The 20,141-nt window shown below is 44.0% G+C and overlaps 1 protein-coding gene across 1 annotated transcript in view; it reads left to right on the plus strand.

Annotated features, from left to right (window-relative positions):
* ZCCHC7 (zinc finger CCHC-type containing 7) overlaps positions 1-16,965 on the plus strand; it is a gene marked incomplete at its 5' end in the record, with an annotated part of 2,015,093 nt that extends 1,998,128 nt beyond the window's left edge. Inside the window, one exon of the mRNA XM_044059153.1 lies at positions 16,198-16,965. Within this exon, the coding sequence (XP_043915088.1) occupies positions 16,198-16,691 (494 nt within the window). The remainder of the gene's footprint in view (positions 1-16,197) is intronic.
* Positions 16,966-20,141: the final 3,176 nt, after the last annotated feature.

A 20,141-nucleotide genomic window follows, 5' to 3' on the forward strand; every position in this document is an offset into this window, starting at 1 on the left:
CATGGGGGACATACATAATCAGAAGAGTATGAGTGCATTAGCTCAACATGTTATAGAGAATGGGAGCAGGCACAGCTTTAAGTTTCTTGTATTAGAGTTAGTGTCTGAAAATTTGAGGAGTGGAGACTTATCACTGAAAAGAAAGAAAGAAATGAAATGGATACATCTGAAGTAGTTAACTTCATTTGTTCATCAACCTGTGGGTATCGGATCCGAATCGGATCCGAGCCGGCAGCTTTATCCAGCTAAGATCCAAGCTCCAAGCTCCTCCCCTTTACCCATAACCCCCTGCCATCCCTCTCTGTCCCCAGATCTCGTTTGCCGCGGCTTATTCAAGCATCTAGAACGAGTTTCCAAGCATAGGGTTTCGTGAGTTATATAAAAATGTACCTTTTTTTTTACCTAGTTTTTAGTTTAATTCATAGACGAGTGAGGGTTGTTTCCCCTTTTCTGTTAAATTGCTAAACTTGTTAGTAATTTTTCTGTTTTTTTAGTTTAGTCTTCCCCCCTCCCCCCGTGTGTGTGAAGGTGTATGCGGGTTGGGCCTATCTTTGTTATCATGTCTGAGGCCCCTAAAGCAATTTTTTCAAAATGCACCGAGTGTGGCCATAAGCTATCCCCAGCGGATGGCCACACTCGGTGTGTTATCTGCCTTGGGGTTGACTATCTCTCATCGGGCTGCACAATTTGTGCAGCCTTCAACCCCAGGGCTTTGAGGGACAGGAGGTCGAAGCTGACTCTGGCGAGACTTCTGCCCCTGGACTCGGCTTCGTCCTCTTCTCTGTCGGTGGCACCTGCTGCGACCGCAGCGGTCCACCCTTCCATCCCTGCTCCCCTGGCCGGGACTCACCCTCCCACCTTGGCTCAGGAGGAGAGGGAATCTAGGAGGGAGAAAAGGAGAGAGAAACACCACAAGCGGCGGGCTGAAACTTCCTCCTCGGCTCCGCCGGCTAAACAGATAGCCTCTCCTAGGATGTCCGGGCCTTCTCCTTCCCGGCTCCATTCACCTCGTTTTTCCCCAGAGCCGGAGGAGGAGACCCGGTCGCCTTCGAGGTCTTCGAGGCAGCACTCCAGGCCAGCCTCGGTGGCCTCATCTAGGTCGACTCGAAGTTTGTCCGATGCAGATATGGACCAGATGATGCGTAGATTTCTCCAGGCCCAACTGCAGATGGGAGTGCTCCTGCCTCCCCCCCCCCCCTCCGGGGGTGGAGCTCGACCCCATTTTTCACCCGGATTGCTCCTTCTCCGACCCACTACCAGGGTTCGGAGCTGTCAGATCCAGGTAGCATCAGAGCCGGGGGAGGCTCGGCACCGATAGTACACCCTACTTCGACTCCGACCGCACCCTCGAGTTTGTCCGTTTTCGGATCCGAGCTCTCGGAGCCGTGAGCTGAGCTTCGGATTCGTAGGTGTCAGTGTGTCTTTGGCTCCGTCACGGTCGGAGCAGACTGGCCCTTCGGATCCGATTACATCGGCACCAGCTCTGGTCCACGCCTCAGATCCGAAGGGACTGCTCTTGGGTTCTAGAGAGAGCAGTTCTCCTTCGGCATTCGATGTTGTGGAGAGGGTCTTGTCGAAGGATTCGAGACCCCAGGCTCCTGCTACGGTTCCACCCTCCACTCCCTCTCAGGCAGGCCTACCTTCCTTCACCCGGCCCCAAGGACAGCCTGCGCCTACGTCTCAGATGGTTCCCTTAGAGGAACAGGATGTGGTTGGTGAGGCATCTTCGGACAGCCCCCCCAAGGAGGTTCCTCACAAACATAAGTGCAAGAGGAGGCACTTGGACTCACCAGAGTCCCTGACAGAGGACACAGACTTAGAGGAAGGGGAAGGTTCCCCAAGGTCACCCCCCAAGGACGTCTCCTTCTGAGACATTATGGAAATGCTTCATATTAGAGGGGGGTGGTCAGCCCAAAAACCTTCCACCGATGAGTCTGTGTTTCTGGAGGCATTTGACGCAGGCCCATCTACCTCTTGGTTGTCCCCTCACGCCGATCCCCTGGTAGATCTGATCACTACCAGGGCATGGAAGGAACCGGACACTGTGGAGCCCATACCAAAGAGACCAGACAAAATCCTCAGTCCACCCACAGATAGGATGGTTTGGAGCAAGGGTGCTCCAGTAGATGCCATGTTGGTGGCGGCTGCCACCAAGAAGGAACTAGACCAGGAGAGTTCCTCGGTCCACCCTCCCGACAAGGAGTCTCGGATGATGGACCGCCTAGGGAAGCGGATGTTCGCTTCAGCTACCTTCTCCGTAAGGTCGCTGAACTATATGGCACATGTGATACGACTCCAGCGGGATCTCATCAAGGAATACGCCGGGTCGCCCCCAGAGTCCATGTCGGCCGAGGATAAGAAAACATTCTCAGCTCGAATGGCCACTCTCAAGTCCATTTCGAACACTTCTATGCGGCTTCTTTCCCATGCTACGGAAGGAGCCGCTAGAGCTAGCGGAGCGGGCATTGTCTTACGGCGGCATGCTTGGCTCCGTCTCTGCAACTTTGCAGAAGCCTTCAAAGCATCCTTCGCAAATGCCCTTTTGATGGCTCTTCGCTGTTTGGCAAGACCGTCCGCGACACACTGGTTCAGAGTGAGAAAGACGGGAAGACTGTCTGCCGTCGAGATCCGCTTCTCGGCTCCCCAGAGGGCCTTCTCCAGGAACCAAAGGGGACAAAAGAAGATGTGGTTCCGGAAATCTCAACAGTCCCGTTTTGCTCCGGACCTCTCGTCCTTCAGAGGCAGAGGAGGACAGGGTGGACGCCGGCCCAGAGGCAGAGGGGGACCGAAGAATTTCGGGTCAAGAGAACCCTTTTCGGATCAGCCCGCGCAGCAGCCCTGAGGGGTTACCCGACTGCTCCACTCTGGAGGCAGTCGGGGGGCGTTTCTCGAGGCACCTAGCAGTTTGGGAGTCCATTACAATGGATCGCTGGGTGCTTCGAATCATATCCAGAGGTTACACTATCCCCTTTCTGAATCTCCCTCTCAGACCCCGGAGCCTCCCCGATGTCCCACCCAATCAAAGGGAGGCAGCAGCCACAGAAATAAAGCATCTGCTAGAAAAAAGAGCAATCCAGCCCATCCCCCAAGATCAGTCCGGATCAGGCTTTTACTCCAGGTTCTTTCTGGTGCCAAAAAAGATGGGGGGCTTAAGACCAATCCTAGACCTGTCCACTCTAAACCTGTCGGTTGCCAAAGAAAAGTTCCGGATGGTCGCCATTCAATCCATTCTCCCACTCCTGCAGGAGAACGACTGGATGTTCTCTATAGACCTCAAGGATGCGTACTACCACATTTTGATGGACAGACGATCCAGAAGGTTTCTCTCGCTTCCGCCTGGGAGCCAGCCACTATCAGTTCAGGTCCTTCCCTTTGGTCTCACCACAGCCCCCAGTGTGTTCACCAAAGTTATGGCAGTTGTAGTGGCCCACCTGAGGCTTCAGGGAATACAGGTCTTTTTGTACCTAGACGACTGGCTCCTGACTGCCCCCACCAGGCATCTACTAAGTTCAGCCAGGAATTACTTGCTTCACTTGGCCTCTCATCTGGGAATCTCAATCAATCTCAAGAAATCCTCCCTTCAACCAACTCATATCTTGGATTTCATAGGGGCCAGGATAGACACAAACCGGTTGAGGGTCTTCCTAACTCCGGACAGGCTTCGAACTTTGACACTCCATGTGCTGGCCCTCCTACAGTCCTCAGCTCCTCCAGCGGAATTGGTCCTGAGGACGCTAGGTTCCATGGCTGCGGCCATCAGTCTGTCACCCCTAGCTCGTCTAAACATGAGGGTCCTACAATGGACCTTACAGGTTCAATGGTCCATCCTGCAACATCCGCTAAGTGCATCTATCTCCCTCAGCAAGGTTTGCAGGAAATCCCTACACTGGTGGATCCAGTCCTCGGATCTCCGGGAAGGGCGCCCCTTCTCAATGTCCCCACCCAAAGCCACAGTGACCATGGACGCTTCTCGCCTCGGGTGGGGGAGCACTGCATGGGCAGAACCGTCCAAGGCACATGGACTCACTCGGAGACCTTGTTGCACATCAACGTCCTAGAGATGAGGGCGGTGCTTTTAGCATTGCAAGCACTCCAGGCTCTTCTTCCCTTAGGGACAGTTGCAATTCAAACAGACAACATGTCATTAGTCTGGTATATCAACAAACAGGGGGGAACCAGATCCTATCCGCTTTGTCGAGAGGCCATGAGAGTTTGGGAATGGGCGATCACCACCAACCGCTTTCTCATAGCAACGCACATCCTGGGTCGGTCGAACATTTTGGCAGACAGGCTGAGTCGAACCATCCTCTCATCATACAAGTGGTCTCTGAACCCGAGAGTAGCGAAACAAATCTTCCTCAAGTGGGGTCAACCTTGCTGCGATCTCTTCGTGTCGCCTTCGAACGCAAAGTGCAGCGAGTACTTTGCTCTACTTCCCCCACCAGGGGAATCCCCCAGAGACGCTCTAGTGCATGTTTGGCCATCCGGTCTACTTTATGCTAATAAGCCTCTTCCTCTGATGGTAAAATTCCTGCAGAAAGCTCGTCGGTTGGGGAGCAGAGTGATCCTCATAGCCCCATTCTGGCCTCGTCAAATGTGGTTCCCTTGCCTATGGTCTCATCTAGTGAATCCTCCATGGATTTTGGATCCCACTCTGGATCTGATATCTCACCCCCTAGGGTTGACAACCCCAAACCTGGACAATCTCAAGCTCACAGCTTGGTTGATCCAGTTCCAATAATTGTTAGGACTCCTGGCATCTCCTCTTCTGTTAAGGCTATCTTAGTAGCCGCTCATAAATCTTCTACTAGAAAGGTCTATAAGAGCAAATGGAAATGTTTTTCGATCTCGGCGGAACATAGAAATTTGGATCCCTTTACAGCTCCTATACCAGCTGTATTAGAGTTTTTGTTGTATTTATTTGACCAAGTTGCCAGCTTCTCTACGGTCAAAGTCCAATTAGCAGCGATTTCCCACTTTCATGTGGGAAGTGATCTCGGTCCTTTAGCTTCTTCTAAGATCTGCAAGACTTTCTTAAAAGGTACTTTCTTGTTAAGACCTCCTGTTAAGGATGCGTTCCCTCCGTGGGATTTAACCCTTGTTCTCCAGGCTCTTACTGGCCCTCCCTTTGTACCTGCAGCTTCGGTGGATCTAAAATATTTATCTTGGAAAATGGCCTTTCTCATTGCTATCACTTCGGCTAGAAGGGTTTCGAAGCTTCAAGCCCTTTGTGCCAAACCTCCATACCTGGTCTTTTATAAAGACAGAGCTTCCCTCAGGACCAATCCCTCCTTTTTGCCTAAAGTTGCCTCTGAGTCCAACATTGATCAATTTATCAATTTACCGTTTTTTTTCCCAAATTATCATAACAAAGGTGAATACAAATTACATTCTTTGGACGTGCACAGACAATTAAGGTTCTACTTACACAGGACTGTTGAACATAGGAAATCTGAGCAACTCCTTGTATCCTTTGCTAAACCCATTTTGGGTAAACCTGTGTCAAAAGCTACATTGTCCAGATGGATTTCCCAATGTATACTTCTCGCATATAAGAGTTCTGGCCGACCTGAACCTGTCGGAGTTCACTCCCATTCTACTCGATCGATTTCTACTTCTGCTGCTTTTTTGTCCAGAGTGTCCTTGGATGACATTTGTTCAGCAGCCACTTGGGCTTCATCCCATACCTTTATTATTCATTACAAGTTGGATATAATTTCCAGAGGGAGGGCGTCCTTTGGCACTGCAGTGCTCCGGAATATTCTTCTATGAGAACCTCCCAAGTTTTTGGTAGCTGGGGACTCTGTCCCACAGTTTGATGAACAAATGAAGTTAACTACTTCAGATAATGAAGTTATGTACTCACCATAACGTTCCATCTGAGTAGGTAACTTCATTTGTCAGCAACCAACCCCCCCTCCGTCCCCCTAACCTGTAGTTCGTCCTTTTAGGATCTTTGTACTTCCTTCCAGATGACATCAGGTTAGGATGTTTAGCTGATCCTTTGTTTTGTAGTATTCTATGATACTATAGCAAACTCGATCTGAGGACAGAGAGGGACGGCAGGGGGTTATGGGTAAGGGCGAGGAGCTTGGAGCTCGGATCTTAGCTGGATAAAGCTGCTGGCTTGGATCCGATACCCACAGGTTGCTGACAAATGAAGTTACCTACTCAGATGGAACGTTATGGTGAGTACATAACTTATTTTTCTTTTGAAAGGAAATTTATTTCCAGGGCTGAATGAACATGTATCTTTGAAGCCAGTTCATAAGTCTTGGCCCCTTAAACATTAATATTTAAATGTCAGAGAGGTGTGTACCTTTTTTCTTGATACCATTGGTGCTGATAAATATTCTATGTCACTGTTTTAATATTCATGTTTTTAAAGGGGTGTGTTAATACAGCACATCTTCACTGGCCAGTTCATTGCTCCACTGGGCTGTGTTTTTAGACTGGAACATTGTTTTGACTGGAGAATGTCTTTTTGAAATTTTTATGTATATGTGAGTGGTTTGTGTAACTTTTTATATGGTCTGAAGAAGCGGGTTTGCTTTCCATGAAAGCGCTTACCTTTTTTTACTGAAGTTTATTATTTGTAAGCTGTGGTGTCCGGAGCTCCAGTTTTTCTTTTACGTTTAGCTGGGTTATAGTCAGAGCTTTTTCCATCTACACTGCTGTTGCAGGATGTAAGTTCATTACCTTAAAAAAAAAATCTGGCATATGATGGATGGATTTTTTAGTAATTTTATCCATGTAACTGAAAGATGAGGTGGAGATGCCTGTGTTAATTATTCATCATTCTCCCTCCTTTGTGTGATGACGCATATACAGTACAGTAAACAAAAACATTGTCTAGTGCTTGGCTAAGATTTATAAAAAACTGTAAATAAACTACTTCATGATAAAACCAGTGTGAACACTTTCATCTCCACCTTCAAAACAAAGTAATATAATCTTTGCATAGTTGTTGGCATTATATACTATATTGCATATAGTGCAAAAAGTTCTTCATGCCTCAAGCTGTAATACCTACAACAAATGGAAGTTAAGAAAAGATGTATTTCCAATTGGCCAGCTTGTCCTCTATATCAAATGCCCATACCAGAAATGGAGTAAATCTGTGCATAATTCACACCCAAGCCTGGCTAGTCTTAGGTTCATAGAAGTTTACTAGGTTAATGGCTCTAGAGCCCTTACAAGCCTAGCCATATTTATCCTGAGTTGCCCCAATTGTTAGTGGTTAGGTGATTGAAGTTTGTAGAGGTAAAGGTGCATGGTAGTTAATAACGGCTTCCTTTGTCCAGGAGGGACATGGGCACCACCCAGGACTGAATTTGCAGTCTCACATCCATTGATCTAGGTTGCATTTGAAGAGGGTCAGGAAGGGGCTCAGCTTCATGAGAATTGGAAGCTTGTTCCAGAAAAATGGCAGTCTCTGTGTTAATGTCTCTCTGTCCTCAGCATGATCTGTTCATGTCAGAGGTTAGGTTAAGATCCCTGAAGAGAGTGACCCTTGTGCAGTTTGATTTATGAATGTGTAGCATTTCCATCAGGGCTGGGTCAGAGACTGCCATGTAAGCCAGGCACAGGTCACCCATTAGCAGCCTGTAGAAGACAGAATATGGTATATGGTGACAGGGCTTTCAATCTTTCCATATAGGACTTGTTTCTCAACAAGAAATTACAGGGTACACAAAACATCTGTGGTCTCTCCAGTTGTTATAGGCGTATGGTGAGGGAGCAATTGTACTCAATTATTGGTCTGATGAGGGCCAAGTATACCCTTAGATTTAGATCTGATGCCTTTACTTATGTGCCATATAGAAGAATTTCCTTACTCTTGTGGAGACATGGTGGTCAAAGTTCAGGTTGCTGTCAACCTTAGTACGCAGATCATGTAACACTGGGCCTACACTTGGGGGGGGGGTGCTATCTCTAATGTAGTTAGTTGGGAAGTCAGCTTTCCCAAAGGGAATAATAATACATTTTTTGCATTTAGCTTTTATCTGTGGCTTTGGTACCAATTATTTGTCAACATTAACCCTGTTTGCAGTATATTAACATCGTTTAGTGGTACTCAGTGATTGGTCCCAGTTTGCAGTCTTCAGCAAACTAGGTCAGCCACAGGCCATCCAAGTTTACCTGCACTTCTGAGAAATAATGGGCCCAGCACAGAACCCTGTGGTACATCACTGGTGACTGGCCTTTTGGTAGAAGTGAAGTCAGACACTTTGACAGTATGTGTCCTGTTGGTGAGCCAGTTGGCTACCCAGCTGATAATGTAGGGGTTAATTCTCAATTGAGAGAGTTTCTCTATAATACCTGAGTAGGGGATTGTGTCAAATGCCTTGGCTAGGTCAAGATAGGCAGTATTCACTGTCTTTCTCTCGTCCAGGGCCTTGGTGACTGTCTAGAATAAGTCAGTCATGTTTAACAGGTATGATATACCTTTAACAAATCCGAACTGGATTGAGTCCTGTGTTTGGAGATTACCTATGTCCTTGTTAATAAGGTCTATAATGATTCTTTCCATGGCCTTGCAGATGAGGCTAGTTAAGCTTATGGGCTTAAAGTTCCCAGGGTCTGTGGATGGTTCCCTTTTATGCAGAGGGATTACTGTTGCTCTCCTCCATTCCACCGGAACACAGCCAGTTTGTAGGCTGTGGTTAAACAGAGATTCAAGTGGTTATGCTAGGTTATGTTTTAAATTGTTTAAAAGGCAACCTTGGGATGTTGTCTGGGTCCACTGATGCTGTGTTTTTGGCCTTGAAGAGCATTGAGATGACCTGTTGTCTTGACATAATAGGCTGAGGAATGGTGGGAGATGACTGGTGGGGAAAGGTGGCAAAATTTGCTCCAAATCTGTCAACTAGCAGGTTGGTTATTACCTCCAGTTGAGTATGAGTGATGCCATCCACAACCAGTTCAGCACATAGCTGGGTGTTCCCTTTTAGATTTCTGACATAGTTAAGAATGCCTTGTGATTATCCTTAGCAAGGAAGGCTATTTTTGTTTCATAATTAGCTTTGGAGGACTTGACAAGATCTTCAATTTGTTTAAGTTAGAGAGGGATTTCTTCCTCTCCTGAGCCAGTTCCCTCTTGTTCTTGGACATTAGTTTCTCTCTGTTGTTGTATAGCCTGTTTATGCTAGGGCTTCACCAGAGTGGCTTGTTTTTTCAGCAAGATCTGGTTTTAATCCAGTCAGGTACAGCCGATTCTAAACAACTGCTTAAGTGGTTATGCAGGGCATTGGTGTAAACCTCTGCATAGGAGTCTATGTTATCTGCGTTCAAGGGGGCTTTGAGACCTCTTATACCATCACTTAGTAGGAGGTAGTTTGTCTTTGAAAAATTCTTATGCATTTTTGAGCTTGATGGGGTGTTTGGTCTTATAATTAAATTGAAGACTGATTTATGGTCCAATCTCATCAGGGAGGACATCACATGGGGGAGGGGGCGCAGTCCTCTCCCATGTTAGTGAGTACTATGCCCAGGACATTTGAGCCTCTTGTGAGTGTGCTGACTAGCTGTTCCAAGCATTTGCATTGACAAAGTCCAAGAACCTCTGAGCCAGCATGTTTGTGGTCATGTGTGTGTTTCCCAATCGATTGTAGGATAATTAAAATCACCCATGAGTAAGGTGTTGGGCTCTGTGGCAAGTGACTCCAGTAAGTCCAGAAATGTGGTATGCTTTTCCTGTTTCATGGTGGAGGATCTATAGCTAGCTATGATATGGTAGGGGGCTTTGCCTGTATTTAATTGGACATGGAGTAGCTCAAGAGAGTCATACTGTTTGACCAGTCTCGAGGTGTACTTATCCTTAATGAAGATGGATACACCTCTTCCTTTGGTTCTTTCATGCTCAGTTTGTGGTCTGAACTTATGGAATGCATTGTAGCCCTGCATGGCCGGGGCACTTTCCGAGCCTTTGAGCCACACTTCTCTGACTGCACAGACATCGGCATCTTCCAAAGTGAGGAGTGCTTCCTGCAGTTTCTTGTTTAGACTCTTAGCATTAAGCAGCAGTATCTTGAGTTTATCTAGAGAGGATTTTGTTATGTTGGGAGGTTGGTTATTTTGAAACTCTCTGAAAAAGGCACAGTTGGCGTGGCTAATGCCTATGCCAGTATCCAAAAAGCTTAGAGGAGATAGGTGCAGACCATCTCAGGCAAAGAACTGTGGCCTGTCGACCATGTCTAACAGATATTGGATCCCCTTGGACTGACACCAAAAGCTAAGCCAATTGTTAAAGTCAGTCATTTTTTTTTTTTTATATTGTGGCATCATCGTTGGAGAAGGTAGAAGGCTGCTTAAGGCTAGGCTTACACCTGTCTGTGAAGCATAATCTGAAAGCTCAGTCATGTCTCTCTTCATATAGTCCAGTGAGGCACATCTCAAGTCATTCACCCCCACATGGACTATGACGGAGTCATAGCAGTACTTGTGGTTGAGTGACTTGACATATCCTGGCACCTGACAAGCAGCTAACCATAACCCGCTCCTTATCCAGCCTGGTGAGGGGAACATCCTTGTGTCTCACAATGGAGTCACCTGTGACCAATACATTAGTTTTTGTGGTGTTACGCCTTATGGGCTTATTTGTTGAGACACTAGTGTGTGTGTTATTATTTGCTGTGGTTGTTTTTTCCATTTTTATGTATGTAAGTGGTTTCCATTTGGAAGGCCTCTGATCTTTTGGTAAGTTACTAGTGAGTACTTTTGCATATGTGGGTTTGTGTGTCATGTCCTTATTTAGTGTGCGTGTGCGTGCGTGTGCGTGTGTGTGTGTGTGTGTGTGTGTGTGTGTGTGTGTGTGTGTGTGTGTGTGTGAGTGTGTGTGTGTGTGTGTGTGTGTGTGTGTGCGTGTGTGTGTGTGTGTGTGTGTGTGTGCGTGTGTGTGCGCGCGTGCATGTGCTGACAACCTTTTTGGCATTCAGTTTTTCCTTATGTGAGAGTCTTGCCTCCAATTTCATAGTGTAACTACAGTTCTCATGTAAAGTATTTGTTTTCAGGAGTAGCTGGTTGTCAGTATACATGAATCAATTGCAACATTCCCTCAGGATGCCCATGTCTGTCAGGCTGGTTAGAGATATGGTGGGAAACTGCCTGTCCATGATAGCAGGCTCTTACTGTTACGTTTTATTAGGGAAGAGAATGGGTTAATTTGACAGGACTGTGCTCATAGTACCGAGACTACAAGTGGGACCTATACTTTCTGTAGACTAAGGTTGATCTACAAGGCAATGCTGCTCAGTGTGCAACTGAGTTGCTCCTCCAGCAGCAGAAAAGCTTGAAAGGGTTGACAGCTGTTTAGGGAAAAACTGAACTTCTAGGCTTTTGCATCTATACAGTGCACTGCTAACTGCCCTGGGCAAAAAGCAGCAACACACAAATGGGAGGCTTAAATATGAACAAAGACAAACCAGTTTTAAGCTAACTACCAATCAGGAAGGGAAACAATAAGCCTTTTACCAGCAATCCCCAACTCATACAGGTTCGATCAGTGCACTTCTGCCACAAGAGTGCAGAAAAACACCTAGCTGGTTTGGTGCCCAAGTGTAACAACACCGCACAAACTAACTACAATAGCTCTACAATTAACAGATACAATGTAATACAGTGCAGTTAACTACTTAAGTCAGCAGTAGGCGGTAGTTTTGTTTTTTTTTTTTTTTTTTTTTTGCTATAAAGTGCAAAAAGAACAGCAAATAGCTTAAGAAACTGCTAAAGTACAGTCGCAGTATATAAGAAAGTGCAAAAAATACTTACTTTTGTCTTTTCAGTAGCGGATTGCTTCAGGTGAAAGCAGATTCTCAGCAATCAGTAGCAAAGTCGCCAATTGATGAGCAGCCCTAAGTGTCTATGCCAAAGCGTGCACAAGCGTGAGGCTTAAATACGAGCAAAGAGAAACACGTTTTAAGCCAACTACCAATTTGAAAAGGACACAATATGCCTTCTACCAGCAATTCCCAACTCAGACAAGTTAGATCAGCACACTTCTGCCACTAGGGTGCAGAAAAACACCTTCTTAATGTAGATTAGCTGGTTTGGAGCCCAAGTATAACAAGACCAAACAAACTATCTACAACAGTCCTACAACTAACAGATACAATATAATACATTGCAGTTAACTACTTAAAGCAGCAGCAGACAGTACATTTTTTTTAAATTGCTGGTACAGTCACAGTATATAAGAGAAGTGCAAAAAAATGCTTAGAGCCCTTTTGTGTGTTTCCCAGCTCAGATAGACCAGGTAAACACCTACTGCCACTAGATGAATAATCCAAGTCCTCCTAATGTAAAAGCGCAGTAAAGGAGTGTCCAAAGTGAAATGCTACCATAAACAAACTTAAAAGATACGAAATGCAACCACGAAAAAACTTAAAATGATATGGATATAGCAGTGTACTTTAAACAACTTATAAAAGTTTGCTTTGTATAAATGAGCCAAGAGCCACTTCATAGTACAGAATTTTTAAAGGCACCAAAAACAAGATAAGGTGATTAATAAACCCTCCAGCCAATAAAACTACATGCAGAAATCTCAAGTGTTTTTCTCAACCTAAACAGACCAGGCTAGATTGTAATGCACAGGATGGAAAATCCACTGACCTCTTGATGTAAAAATAAGTGCTTGCTACAGTGTAAAAATACACTACTTTTATTCGGTGGTGCAGCGGTAGTGTTGTTGCCTCACAGCAAGAGGTTCTCCCGTTCATTTCTCGGCTGGAGCGCCTTCTGTGTGGAGTCTGCATGTCCTCCCCACGGTCGAGTAGCATTCGAAAGACATGCGTAGAATGGGTGCGCCTTCGTTGAAGGTTAGGCGTCGAGCTGGCACCTCGGCACCTGTAAAAAAATCTACTGCAGTCATTAGCGGACCGGAGTTCTGCTGTGGCAACCCCTAACCGGGAAAAGCCGAAAGAAGAAGAACAACATCCATCAGCTAGTTAGATAATGAATTCAGAGTAAGTAAATCAGTAGAACAGAGAATAAGAGGCAAAATGCAACTTTCAATATAAGCACAAGGAAAGGTAACTAGATAATTCTCAACAGCAGTGTAGAAAGGGAGGAGCTCTTTAAGCTCAGTTTTCAGTAGGGGTGAGCAGCTTAAAATCACCAGGTTTAAAAAGCAGATCAACAAATGGGGAGGATGAGTGGGAAAAACTAGCAGGGAATCACCAGCAGTGCTTTTATTTATTATTTATTTTACATTTGTTGACCAGGTTAGTCCAACTGATCTTTTGGTTCGTTTTCAGTGGAGACCCGAGGAGAAAAGCTCGACAGTGAGTTTATAAATTTTACAAACAATAGTTAAGAAATCATATTTGCAGGTTTAAAATATTTTCAGCAAAAGACAAAGGCCTTATAGTTGTACCTTTCAACATCTTTAAATGTTGTTTGGTACTGGTTCTTTGTCTTTGCAGTACTGAAGATGTTGATTAGTAGCATCAGTTACAGTACTTGGATGTCTTGGAAACCTTTACCTTAATAACATGCTGGAAAGCCTCAAATGAAATCAAGTGCAGCATGTAAAAATCAACCTCACTGTTTCCATTGTATTTTCTGTTGTGAGTGAGCAGGCTAAAATCAAAACTGTCTGGCTACTGTCTTCCTAAGTCACAAGAATCCTTGTTTAGTCACATTCATGCGCACACACACACACACACACACACACACACACATATATATACACACACACACACACACACACACACACACATACACACACACACACACACACACACACACACACACACACACACACACACACACACACACACACCATATTTTTGCTAAAGCAGGGCTGTCAAACTTAGACTTTAGGCCTTGAGCAGACCTTAATATGACATTATTTAAAGTGAGGGAGGGCACTATGCCACAGTCCTAGCTGCACTGACTACCTCTTTTCATTTTGGTATGTTGATTGTGGTCCTCAGCAGTGTGATGGTTATCATACAGCTCTCATGGTTATTAGAGTTTTAGACCTTTGACCTACAGTGGCTAGGGTTGGCCGAGTGACAGGCAGTTACTAAGCCTCTTCCATAGTTTCTTACTGCCACCTCAACAGCTGAAATCTTTTTGAATATGATACATTTAAACTCAAATCTTTGGTCTCTCTTAGAACCTGGTCATCAAAATCTTACAAGTGTCTGGCACATTTTCCCAAGGGAGTTCTTTGCCCATTTGGGTCTCCCAGATCTGTCAGGCTGACCCCTATTCTGTTCAGTTCAATCACCACCAAGTGGTGATCAGCTCAGAACTCTGTCCTCTCTTCACCAGTCTGTACAGAGTATACAACCTCAAGTCTGATAATCTGGCCACAAAGTTGATCATTGACCTTTGATCTGATGTACCAAATACACTTGTGAGACTTGTGTTTGGACATGATGTTCAGTGTTTATATTCATAACTTGCACAGAAGTCCAACAACCTATCACTTTGGATCAGATCAAGGTTGTCCCTATCAGTTACTGTTGGCTAAGTATCGCCATCGTTCCATAAATGTATGTTGAAATCACCCTGTAAGACGGTAGAGTCTTACCTCATTCTCCTTTCCTAAGAAGGCTAAATACTCTGCACAGCTGTTTGATGTGTAAGTATAGCTTTGAGAGTTTTTTCTCCCTGTGACTTGCACCAACATTGTAAAAGGCACTCCAGAGACCTGGTTTTCAGCTGGGCATTAGTAAGTATTCCCCATGGGGGTCTTTCACAAAGTGCAATTCTTGAATACAAAATAATATTGAAAAGTATGTTGGAGGCATGCTGTAATAAGGTTGCAAAATTTGCCACCAGCAAACAATACCACAGCCTCCACTGTATTGCATTTAAGGCATTGAATTGCCTCAAACTGCCTCACCACTTAGATTACATACAGCTTATCTCCACATACACATTATTCACAAAGCTTATGACTTGCCCTGCTTTTACTCCTATTCTCCATTCCTATCACTCTAATAGACTACGTTGATCTAATGAGCAACATCTTCTCAGCATATATAAACCCCACAAGTCCTCTGGCCAAAGTCTCTACTGATACTCTGTTGCTAAAAATGGAATTCTATCCCTCTGGAAATTAGATCTACCTTTAATCGCTTCAATTTCAAAAGTAATGTCTTTCGGCTTTTCACGGTTAGGGGTCACCACAGCAGAACTCCAGTCCTCTAATGATTGGCAGTGGATTTTTATGGTGCCGAGTTGCCAGACCAATGCCCATTCTTCAAAGAAAGCACACCCATTCATGTACGCACCTACCTGCATGTCTTTAACGTCACTCGACTGCAGGTAAGACATGCAGACTCCACACAGAAGGCGCTCCAGCCAAGAATCGAATGGGAGAACCTCTTGCTGTGAGGCGACAACACTAACCGCTGCACTACTGTGGCAATTTCAAATAACTACTAAAAGACTGCCTAAATAAAACCTGGCTCTGCTCCTGCACTGCCCCAGGCTGAACTAGCCCCGCCATCCTTCCACCACCAGCAAACTTTGACTGTGTTCAGAGAGAAGGAATTAGTAAAATCTGTTTCTTAGACAAAGATTTATTTTTGCCTTGACTATATTATCTAGTCATCTCTGTTCCATATAGTGTTCTCACTGTTTAATTTCATCTTTATGAACTGCAACTGTGAATAATTTATCTATTGACATTGTTCTTATTCTACTTCTTATAGCTGTCCAAATACTTGTACTATATATGTGTAGGTTCACACTATATGAATTGAAGCTGAATTTTTACTTTATTAGTGTGTCATTCTTCTGTAATAACTTTATTTAACTGTCACCATATTATGTCAGTGTGGAGCTTTTCTCCCCGGGCCTCCACTGAAAATGGGATATTATCCCAGCTGGACTTTCCCGGTAAACAAATGTCAGATAAATAAAAAAATAAACAAGTGGGAATGCTCTTTAATCTTACACTCCTGTGATTCAGATATGTTTAATATAAACACATTGGAAATTATGAAGCATTATTGGAAGTAGTTGTTAGCTGAATCGTGTGTGTGTGTGTGTGTGTGTGTGTGTGTGTGTGTGTGTGTGTGTGTGTGCGCGCGCGTTATGCACATGTATGAGTCTAGTGCTAGCTCTTAAGCCGTAGTGTAAGGGATTGCATGGAAAGAAAATAATTGACAATTGTATTTTTCTTCTGTGTTGCAAGCTTATTGTTCTCATGCTGTTTTTGCATTTTTTTTCCTGCAGAACTTTGTGAAGCAGGCCTCTGGGAATTGCCTTTGGCAGCAAAGAGACCGCGGATTGAGAATAACTGCACAACAGAGCCATTAACAAAAAAGAAAAAGAAAAAGAAGAAAAAAAGATCCAGAGGAATGTGTAAAGGTTTAAAGGAGGAGAAATATAAGCCAGACAAAAAGAAGAATGCAAGGCAAGTGAATGAAAACCAGAAAAGGAGTCAAAGACAAGAATTCTTATCTTGTGAAGGAATGGAAGATGCTTTCCCTAGAGGATCCATGATCCGCCATCAAGTTGTTAATGCCACCCCACAACAGCACAGTAACAGTGCAGTTTTATTCTTTCATGGCCGTGAAAAGCAGAGAGAGCTTCCAGCCATTACCAAGAAGAGAAGAAGGAAAAGGATGGGCAAAAAAGCTATTAAACATGAGAGTTCAGAAGCCACTGATAACTTATTCCTAATTAAGCAAAGGAAGAGGAAAAGAAATAGGTCTCAGAAATTGTGAAGGTCTGTTCGAAAACATCATGACCAGAATGAGAACCTTTTAAAACTGTTTTTAGTAAATACTGGCATATTCATTTCTAATTTGTTTTCATGTGATAATAGAGTACACAAAAGTTAACTGATTTACTCAGGGTCTCCCAGTATGTAAATCGGACTTTGGGATCTAAACTGTTTTCCCCTTGTTCACACCATAGTGGTTCATTTTCCACGTAGAAGCAGAACTTAAATGGCTTACAGCTGGTTGCCTCTCTGCTAATAAAAGTGTTAAAATGCAATTTCTAAAACTTGCTTTGGATTTTTTTTTTTTTTTTGTTATGATGGTGCTGTATGGATTGAAAAACAACTGTAAAGACTACAGTATTAAAATTGCATTATTTCTACTTCCATTGTTGCATCATATTGAGACTTCTGTTAAACCTGGCTTGGAAACTGTTTCCCAAAACACAGCAGTGTTGAAGAAAGGATACTTAACGCTTGAGGGTGAACAGGTCCACAGTGAACTAACAGTTAAAAAAGCCCCCCCCCCCCCCAGTACTCTTTCTTTCAGTAAAGGCTGCTGTTGGCTGTTCTTTTTCTGCTGTGGTTTGAAGAAGTTACTCTAATATAGACAGACATTTTGTTGTCAATTCAGTATTTGGCTGAATCCATCCTGATTGACTTAAGCTGCTTTTCTAAAAATCTTGAGTATATATGCTTGTGGGGGCATGACCTGCCTTAGGCCATACCATTAATGTGTATGTATATCCTGTCTCCAGATCTTTCAGCCACACACATACTTTGTCAAATTATGTATCAGGGTCACCACAAGCCATGCCTTTTTCTACTATACTGGAGCACAGTGGTGATAGTTTTCTGTAGTACTATATGTTCAGGCCTATACACCAAGTGCTTCCTGTATATAAGTGATGCATGATCATTCGTACAACACTGCTATATTGCAGTTGATCAAGAACATGTTTCAACTACTACCATTCCACAAAGATCAAGGTCAGTGTTTTTCATGTGCCCGGACCTCTGCTCGCAGAGGGAACAGAGAACAAGGACACTCACGATGCACAATAGCTGTATGATCAAAAGTAATCACGCACCAGCCAGTAAATAACACAGGTTTATTGAAACCACACAAAAACCAGGTACAGCTTTCATCCACATATAGCAGACTTCCTCAGAACCAGTTCTGAGGAAGTCTGCTATTGCTTAACCTGTTGTTTTCTTTGTTTTTCAAACCAAAATTTATTTGTTGGCTACTGGTTGGTGCATGGATTGAATCATACAGCTATTGTTGTGCACGAAGTGTCCCTTGTTCTTGTTCCTTCAAGCTACAAAGGTCCGTTGGCTATTTTGGTTCTTAGTGTTTGGACGCTTACATTTTTCATGTGGCAAGCTCACACCCCAAAAAAAAAAAAAAAACAATATATATAAATATATATATATATATATATATATATATATATATATATATATATATATATATATATATATATATATATATATATATATAATAACTCCGTGGTTACACAGCAGGGGGCTAAAGGAAACTCCCCATTAAATTTCATGACAGTCTTCTTCTTTTTTCGGCTTTTCCCGGTTAGGGGTCGCCACAGCGGATCACCTGTCCACTCATGATTGGCAGTGGAGTTTTACAGTGTCGAGTTGCCAGCCCGGCGTCCAACCTTCCACAGAAGGCACACACACACACTCACTCACACCTAGGGCCAATTTAGAGTGTCCAATCCAACTTCAGCATGTCTTTTGGGATATGGGAGTAAACCGGAGCACCCGGAGGAAACCCAAGCGACCACAGGGAGGACATGCAGACTCCGCACAGAAAGCACCCCAGCTGAGGATCAAACTGGAAAACCTCTTGCTGTGAGGCGACAACGTTAACCACTGCACCACCGCGGCTGCCCTAAATTTCATGACAGTCTCATGAAAAGTAATAATTTTATGTCTAACAATTCTGTCTTTGATGTACAGGATTAGGTGATCTTGACTACTTCTATTCAAGCAGTTAGAACTCAGTCAGCTGGTCTATGACTACCTGTCAGGAAATTAGTCCAGGTACATCAGCAAGATAAGCAGAACACCTACGTCAGTGCCCAGCATCTGGAGGTTAAGGAAATGTCCAGAGCAGTGACTTGATGACTGTCCAGTGATTCATGATTAATAGTAACAGGACAGGAAGAATATAAGAACCCAGAAATAGACCTAAAACCTCCAAATCTCTCTTGTTTTCACACTGCCCACACTAGCTTTTGCTTTCTCATATTGCTTGTCATTCTGTAGAAAGCTGTTATCTGGATCTTAGCTTTATTTATGCATGGGGTTAAGCAGAAGTGTTCCCAGAGTGGTCCCTTCTCATCACCTAGTTTTCAGAGAGAGAGATGGAGGACATCAGATACCATCTTCTTTTACTCATTACTACTACTAAAGAACATCCAAGTGAATTACAGCAGGGTCTTCAAATCTTTGATGCAAATTACTGTGTTTGAAATTAGGCCTGTGGGATTAACCTCCTTCACTTTCCTATGAGTAGCTGACCATTCATCTATGAGCATTTCTTCTATTGGCACAGGCCCTCACACACCTGATTTTGGCCTTTACCACCTGTTTCTACAATGTTGTGGATGATAGCTAGATGATGGAGGAGAGCAGTATTTGTCTGCATCATTGGCCTTTATCACTCTTCAGCACTGGAGAATGTTGCTGTTATACTGCAGCCTGCCAAGTGCTCATCACTTAAATTTGTTTCATCTCCCCCTTCTGAAGCCTGTGATGATTGCTTGGTAGGGGTTACACAGAATGCAGGAACTGTCTTCTTTTTAGACTCTTCCATTTCAAAATCTAAGGAGCTGAAAACTCATGATCTGAAAAAAGACAGAAATAAGTCAAACTATGCCATCATTAGTTATTCTTCCAGTTATTTCTTCCTTTGCAGAGATCTCTTGTTAAATGAAATTGATTCCATCATGACCTAGAGCACCTTGCCTGTCCAGACAGAGGCAGAACCCTAGGTCAATTCTCTATCCTGAGAAATGGTATCTTTGCAGCTTAGAAACACTTCTTTCAGGCTTCCAGTACCCAAGTTAAGCTGACCACTCACTTTTCCCAGGCCTGATGAAGCAGTCCTTCTTTTTAAATTATCATGCTGAGGATAGCGTCTTATATTTTGTCATCCCATCATATATCTCAAAAACCTTAGAACAGAGTTCAAAACTGTGGCTAGAACTGATAAAATGATCTTGTCAGCCACTGTGAGGCCTAGATTCCTTAATTACATGTCCTGCCTTGTTTCTTTCCTTATGTCCCTCTGATAAGTCAGTCGTAGGAGATGTTGTCCTCCTTCCTAACTCTGATTACTATCAATAGAGGCGATCCTGCTCATGTTCTCAGTGATGGGCTTTTATAGTAGCCATTGTATCCTTCTTGATGTATATCCAGTGATCATGAC

The sequence above is a fragment of the Protopterus annectens genome, chromosome 17.part0 (genome assembly GCF_019279795.1).
Source record: "Protopterus annectens isolate FY-2018-M chromosome 17.part0, PAN1.0, whole genome shotgun sequence".
In the NCBI taxonomy this organism is placed as follows: Eukaryota; Metazoa; Chordata; order Ceratodontiformes; family Protopteridae; genus Protopterus; species Protopterus annectens.